Here is a 7,886-nt window from a genome sequence, read left to right on the forward strand (position 1 = left end):
TGCTGGCTACATGACACCCTCGTTAACCGTAGGCCACAAAAACAGATGAACTTTACATCAGCTGCCCTATAGACCACAAGGTCTGAAAGGGGAACTAGTTAGGCCAGGTTCACATCTAAATTTGCATTCACTTGCACCTATCCTTTGATCAGTTGTACCGTTGGGGCACTACGCAAGATCTGTCAACCTTCTTTCTCCATTCTTATCTCTCATTTGTTTTTGATATAATTTCATTTGGATGTGCTTTCTGAAAATATTGAAGCCTGCCTGGGTGGACCACTTCGGGGGCCGATTTAGAGTTTGTGTTTCCACACAAACTGTCTTTGTAATTTTGTTTATATTGAAGAGGTATTATTTAACATCGAACCCCTCTAAAGGGAAATTTACACTCAAAACACCCAATAGGCTTGGCTACGTTCATAGCATTTTGATTGCGAAATTTAATAGTTTTTTTTTTATTTTGAAGATTTATTTTTTAGCTTTAAACCACGCTGGCGGGGGGGGGGGGGGGTTTAAACTAAAAAACAAACTTTGGCTATGTTCATAGCATTTTGAGCGCGTAATTTGCTTTTTTTTTATATTGAAGAGGTATTTTTAGCTTCAAACCCAGCTGAAGAGGGGGTTTAAACTCAAAACCCCTTTGGCTACGCTCATAAAATTTTGAGTGTGTATTTGCTTTTTATTTTGAAGAGGGGTTAATCGTAAATTTTGGACCGGGGTTTAAAATCAAAATCTTCCTTAGATGTGCTCTTGGAATTTGGGGATTGTCGTTTGCATTTTTTCTTTGTTTTATAGAGAGGGGGTTTTAAACTCTAAACCCCCTGGTAGGGGTTTTAAACTCAAAACCCCTTGGTAGTGGGTTTCAAACTCAAAACCCCCTGGTAGGGGGTTTTAAACTCAAAACCCCTTGGTAGGGTTTATCAACTCAAAACCCCTGGTAGGGGGTTTTAAACTCTAAACCACTGGTAGGGGTTTTAAACTCAAAACCCCCTGGTATGGGGTTTCAAACTCAAAACCCCTTGGTAGGGGGTTACAAACTCAAAACCCCTCAAAACCCCCTGGTAGGGGGTTTCCAACTCAAAACCTCTTGTAGGGAGTTTTAAACTCAAAACCCCATTGGCTGCGCTAGGGCAAGTGATGGTTTAGTATTAAAATTCCACCTAAAATTAACAAAATTAAAGCAAAAGATCAGTGACTAAACTCCACCCCCCCTTGCGGAGGGGGATTTCATTTTGGAGGGGTTTAAGCGAATTGACTCTGAAAGACTCATTTAAATCACTCTGCTGAATTATACAACAATTAATTTTCCTTTAAAGAAGGTCCAGAAGTTCAATTATAAATAAGTACTATGATTTGACACTGGGTAAAATAATTTGCTTTTGAACCAAGATAGATGGTATTTTACTCGAATAAATTATATCTACCATAAAAGCTTGTCTGAAAATGGATAAAGTTTTCTAATCATCACGTATTAACCGCGCGCGTTCGAAGGGTAAAATCCTTCTTTGTCTCAATAACCTTCTTCCAATACAGTGGAGGATGCGCAGACAGAATACGCAGACAGGATGCGCAGAAGCTCTGTTTTCTATACTGTGTAAAAAAACAACACTCAAAGTTACTGTTTCTTTTGTATTGTTCCATGGTTTAATAAATTAAATTCTAAGTCTAGATCTATAGGTCTATCAATATAATTTCATATGCTCAGAGTAGATATATATATACGCTTAACCAGGATTATTACAGTGGGAGTGAAAATTGGGACGGGGTAGAAAATGTGCTATGTTTTTAAAAATCTATCATGCATTAGTTATCATGGGCGTAGCCAGGATTTTGTTTTCAGGGGGAGGGGGATTTTTGCTCCCCCCCCCCTTAGCCCCCCCCCCCCCCCCGCGGAAAAAAAATTAATCTTTATTACATTGTGATTCTTCATTCTTTCGGAAGACGTTTATTATACCCTAGAAATGGTTCTTCCTGGAGTTAGTGGAAAACTTGTAGACAGCAATAGGGTCTGGGGGAGCGCTGTGAGCGGAGCCCCGCCACCAAGCACTATTTCCGGTATTGAAAGCCTCAAAAATGCATATTCTGAGGTATCTACAGTGCATTATTCTGCTATTAAAAAGTTTTATTTCAAAACTTGTGCTATTCTTACTTACTGAGATCCTCCCGCGCCGTTCGGCTCATTTGGCGGCAAGTTGTTTCCACAAAAATCTGTAACTGGCAATGTCTGAAGCCTCTTCCCACCTGCTCTAAGGACTTCCATGAAAGTGTGGCGTGAAGTTGTACTAGAATGTTCTTGTTTGCGATTTCCTCGTAATGGCCTCTATGTCATTGCAACTCTTATTATGCGTAATATGAAATTATCCCTGGTCTATCAGACCATGAGATCATAAAAATACACAGTCAGATAAAAGCAGTAGCCAATACAAAACCCAAAAGAAAAATCTTACTCTGGAATAAATGTAACCTAACACAACTACACCAAGCTGCATCAAACTTTCAACAAACATTCTTATTAGAAAAAAACATTAACCAACCAGTCGATGACCTCGGAATTTCATTAAAAACCATCTTAAAAGCATTATAGAAAATCATATACCAACTAAATACACATCAAACAAAATAAATAAATGCTGGTTTAATAATAGACTAAAGAAGCTTTGTAAACAGAAGGAAAACCTATATAGAAAATTTAAAGAAACTAATGCAGAAAGAGTTTACAAAAAGTATATAAAAATTAAACACTTAACCCAAAAAGTAAGCAGACAGCTGCAGAGTGAATACATAAACAATGTAATATCTAAAGATAACAACAAAAACCTATGGTCATACATTAAGTCTAAGAAAATGGAAACAACAGGCATAGCGCCATTAAAAGATGAACATAACATAATACATAATGATAATGAAACTAAAGCAAACATCCTAAACAAATACTTTGCATCAGCATTCTCAGCCCCAGGAGACAAAGACATATTACTGAATTTGAACCAAGTAGACAACATAGAAGATATAGTAGTACAAGAAAATGGAATTCAAAAATTATTAGCCAACACCAAACCAAATAAAGCTTCTGGACCTGATGGTATTCCAGCTAGATTACTCAAAGAACTAAGCAATGAGCTAGCCCCAGTGTTCAAAATACTCTTTCAAGCTTCACTTAACCAGGGCAGAGTACCAAAGGACTGGAAAGAAGCTAATGTCACCCCCCTATTTAAAAAAGGAGAAAAATCTGACCCAGGAAACTACAGACCAGTATCACTTACCAGCATTACATGTAAAATCCTAGAACACATAATATGTAGCAACATCATAAACCACTTAGACAAACATAATGTCCTCACACCATACCAACATGGCTTGAGGAAATATATATCATGTGAAACACAACTAATAGGACTAATTGATGATTTTTTAAAAGGTTTAGATAATAGTGAACAAATAGATGCTATCTTACTAGATTTTTCTAAGGCTTTTGACAAAGTTCACCACCATAGTTTGCTTAAAAAATTAAAATATTTCGGCATTAATGGTCTACTGCATCAGTGGATTAAAGATTTTATGATAGGGAGAGAACAAACTGTAATAATAAATGGCTCTAAATCAACACCGATAACAGTAAACTCAGGTGTACCTCAAGGAACAGTCTTGGGTCCACTACTATTTTCAATTTACATAAATGATTTACCAAATTGCATTACTTCAGGAACAAAAGTCAGATTATTTGCAGACGATTGCATAATATATAGAACAATAAAAACAACACAAGACACAGATATTTTACAAAGAGAATTAGATGAATTACAGAAATGGGAATCAAATTGGAGCATGTCTTTCCACCCAGAAAAATGTCAGTTGTTAAGAGTAACAAAAAACTAAAACAAATTAATTCCACTTATCTTATTCATGGCAAACCAGTAACACAGACTAAAAACGCTAAATACCTAGGTGTTATAATAAATGAAAAACTGTCATGGAATCCACATATTGATGAAACTACAAAAAATCAAACAAAGCATTAGGATTTATTAAATGAAATTTCTATAAATCAAATAAGAACATAAAACTAAAATGTTATTTAACCTTGGTTAGGCCAATAATAGAATATGCATCCTCCGTTTGGGACCCCTCAACTCAAGAAAACATTAAGAAACTGGAACAGACACAAAATAGAGCAGTGAGATTCATAACAAACGAATATTTACATTTGACTAGAGTAACACCTTTAGTAAAATCACTAAATTTACAAAGCCTTCAGGACAGAAGGCTCAAAAGTAAAGTAGCAATCATACATAAAACACTGAACCATAATCTTCAAATACAAAACCAAAATTTTATGAAATACTCTAAAAGACACAAAGATAAAGCACATTCCTCGTCCTATATGCTAGGACAAATTTGTACAAATACTCCTTCTTCCCTAGTGCTATTAGAGCATGGAATGGGTTGCCTGAGCTAGCCAGGAAAACCAGTGACTTGGCTGAATTTAAGTCATTGGTTAATATGCATGACTAAATGGATGACGCGTAGGACTTAATCATCTTCTTTTTTGAAGAAACGTCTGTATTTTATAAGATAAGAATTCATTTTGTCGGAATACATGTCCCACAAACCTCATGCGACGCTCTGTCACAACCTTACCAAGGGGTCGACTCCCAGTTCGGCAGAGCATTTCCTTGATTGAGACCCGATCTTTCTAACTGACTCCTAAAATCCGTATTATCCATCTTTGTTGAGCCACATTTAGTCTTTTTCAATTTCGGCAGTTTGTTAATGGAGTCCAGCCGCTGGTAGAAATTTTCTAGCCTCTATTTGCCACGCTTTTGGAATTAGGTGACTGTAGTTTGCTTTAGATTTTATATCGAAAATGGAAGTTTTTTCGTCAAAATCATCTGTTGTGGGGTTTTAAACTAAAATATCTCTGGAGTTCTTGTTTTTTAACCCTATTTAGCTACGCTCATAGAATTCGGTGAGTGTAGTTTTATTTAGAATAATATTGAAGTGGGGGCTTTCAACCTCAAAACTCTCTATAGGGGGATTATAAACTCAAAAACATCTGGAGTGGTTTTAAAATTTAAAAAACGACATCTGGAAGAGAGGATTTCAAATCAAAACTCCCCTTTGGCTTGGCTAAACTCAAAGAATTTTAGTGTGTAAGTTACATTATTTTTATATTGAAGAGGTTTTTTTTAGCATCAAACCCGGATGAATGGGGGTTTAAACTCAAAACCCTCTTTGACTACACTCATAACATTTTTAGTGTGTAATTTGCTTTTTTTATAGAAGAGATATTTTTTCGCTTCAAACCCCGCTGAAGGGGGTTTTAAACTTAAAACCACTTTGGTTACTCTCAAAGATTTTTGAGTGTGTACTTAGAATTTTTTATTTTGATAAGATAGTTTTTTTTAGCTTCCCACCCCACTGAAGGGGGGTTTAAATTTAAAACTCCTTTGGTTATGCTCAAAGATTTTTTAGTGTGTAATTTGATTTTTTTTATGTTGAAGAGGTTTTTTTTTTTAGCTTCAATCTCCATTAAAAGGGGAAGGGTTTAAACTCAAAACTCAAAAGCCCCTTTGGCTACACTCATAGCATTCTCAGTGTGTAATTTGCTTTTTTATATTGAAGAGGGGCTTATTAGTAAATTTCGGAGGGGGTTTTAAATTGAAAACCTTCCTTAGCTTGGAATTTAGGGATTGTCATTTGCATTATTTTTTGTTTGTTAGACTGTAAAACCCCCTGCTAGGGGTTTTAAACTCAAAACCCCCTTGGCTGCGCTGGGGCAAGTGATGGTTTAGTATTTAAATCTCACCTAAATAAACAAAATCACAGTAAAAAATCAGTCACTTAAGTCCGCCCCCCCCCCTGCGGGTGGGAGTGGGGTTCATTTCGGGGGGGGGGTTTGAACCCCACCCCCCACCCCGGTTACGCCCATGTTAGTTATTAAGAGTTAAATATTTGCTCTTGCGAAACTGTCATTGTTGATGTGTTTTATATAGGTTGCACCAATCGGTGTTTGGGAGTAACATCCTTGTAACTGTTGTTGTCAACCAATATGGCGTTAGATTAAACAGCTGATTTCATGTCTTATAAGTTATATCCAGAGTCTTGTTATTATTCGTTCATAATAATCAACATGGTGGCAGCGGTGGGATTTTGATTTTGCTGATACTTTGGGACTTAGTAATGGAGTAATTTTGAAAGGAGAAAGGGTAGTCATACCTTTCAGTATGCGTCAAGAAATGAAGAAAAACCTGCACACAGCACACATTGCATATGATGGAATGATGAGGAGGGCCCGACAGACGATATTCTGGCCAGGCATGGCTGATGAAATAAAACAGATGGCAGAGACATGCACTGCTTGTCAAGAAAGGAAACCTATGAACCAGAGAGAAACACTTATACAACATGATGAAGGAAATGCACCATGGGAAAAAGTTGGAGCTGACCTGATGGAAGTGGATGGAAGACAGTATATAATTACTGTTGACTATTACTCTAATTTTATTGAGTATGATTATCTTTCAACAACAACATCACAAGATGTGATTAGAAAATTGAAAGGACAATTTGCTCGTTTTGGTGCTCCAAAAATGTTAATAACAGATGGCGGTCCACAATTTAGTTCAAATGAGTTTTTAAGATTCACAAGACGATGGAACATCAATCACATCAGATCAGATCCTGGTTATCCGAGAACAAATGGCAAGGCGGAAACTGCTGTAAAGATAATGAAGAATTTAATACTGAAAACTAAACATAATGGTGATGATCCACATGAAGCTTTACTGGAACTCAGAAATACACCTCGGCAATGTACTGGATTTAGCCCAGCTGAAATGTGCCTCAAAAGAAGTCCTCGGACATTGATTCCCAGCACTTCAAAGTGTTTAAGCGAACATGTTGTAGCTGAGAGGAAAGAGAATTACAAACGACAAGTAAAAAGACAATATGATAAGCAAGCTCGGGATTTACCAAAACTCCATCTAGGGCAAACTATTTATTACCAAAACCCAGGTCAAACTGGGTGGTATCCTGGAATAATCAGGGAACAACCATCTCCAAGATCTTATAAGATCAAGGGAGATAATGGAGGATTCTACATACGCAACAGATATCATATTAGGCCAAGGAAAACGATTTTGAAAGACACTGATGTCTATGATGGGAATGTCTTGGATGATGATGATGATAAGGAGAGACCAGATTTTTCTGGTAACTGTTCTCAACATGCAGCACAGTCTGGAGTAGTTTCTCATGTACCAGACAATAATTGTGATAGAAATATGCCAGCAAGAACTAGCACTCGAGAAACAAATAGACCTGTGTGGCATAGGGATTATGATATGGACTAAGAATTTTTATGACAATATTAATATGCATATTAATGTGTCACACTCTCAATTGAACTTTATTTTTATTTTAAGTTGTTACAATATTTATAAAATAAGATGAGTTATTAATGTTTGTTATTTTAATTGCAAATATTTCTGATATGTATTTTGTTAGCTATAGAAAGGGAAGGATGTTGATGTGTGTTTTATATAGGTTGCACCAATCGGTGTTTGGGAGTAACATCCTTGTAACTGTTGTTGTCAACCAATATGGCGTTAGATTAAACAGCTGATTTCATGTCTTATAAGTTATATCCAGAGTCTTGTTATTATTCGTTCATAATAATCAGTCATCATCTTCGTTAAGTATTTGTACAAAGCTTATATCTACTCACTCAGTCTGGTAAAAAGTTTGTACACATTATTTCTTCCACACCCAGACTCTGATCATGGTGAGATTTTGCACAATTATTTCCTCTACCTGACAAAAAAAGAATCAAAAAAAAAAAAAAACAATTATTCAATGAAATATTGGCAATTCGTTTTTTGGTTTGG

The 7,886-nt window shown here is 36.2% G+C and overlaps 1 protein-coding gene across 1 annotated transcript; it reads left to right on the forward strand.

Annotated features, from left to right (window-relative positions):
• The first annotated feature begins 6,224 nt into the window (after window positions 1–6,224).
• LOC129924687 (uncharacterized protein K02A2.6-like) lies at window positions 6,225–7,352 on the forward strand. Its single transcript, XM_056021175.1, has one exon. The coding sequence runs from the start codon at window positions 6,225–6,227 to the stop codon at window positions 7,350–7,352; it is 1,128 nt and encodes a 375-aa protein (XP_055877150.1).
• The last annotated feature ends 534 nt before the right edge of the window (window positions 7,353–7,886 follow it).

Source organism: Biomphalaria glabrata, chromosome 2 (genome assembly GCF_947242115.1).
Source record: "Biomphalaria glabrata chromosome 2, xgBioGlab47.1, whole genome shotgun sequence".
Taxonomy (NCBI): Eukaryota; Metazoa; Mollusca; class Gastropoda; family Planorbidae; genus Biomphalaria; species Biomphalaria glabrata.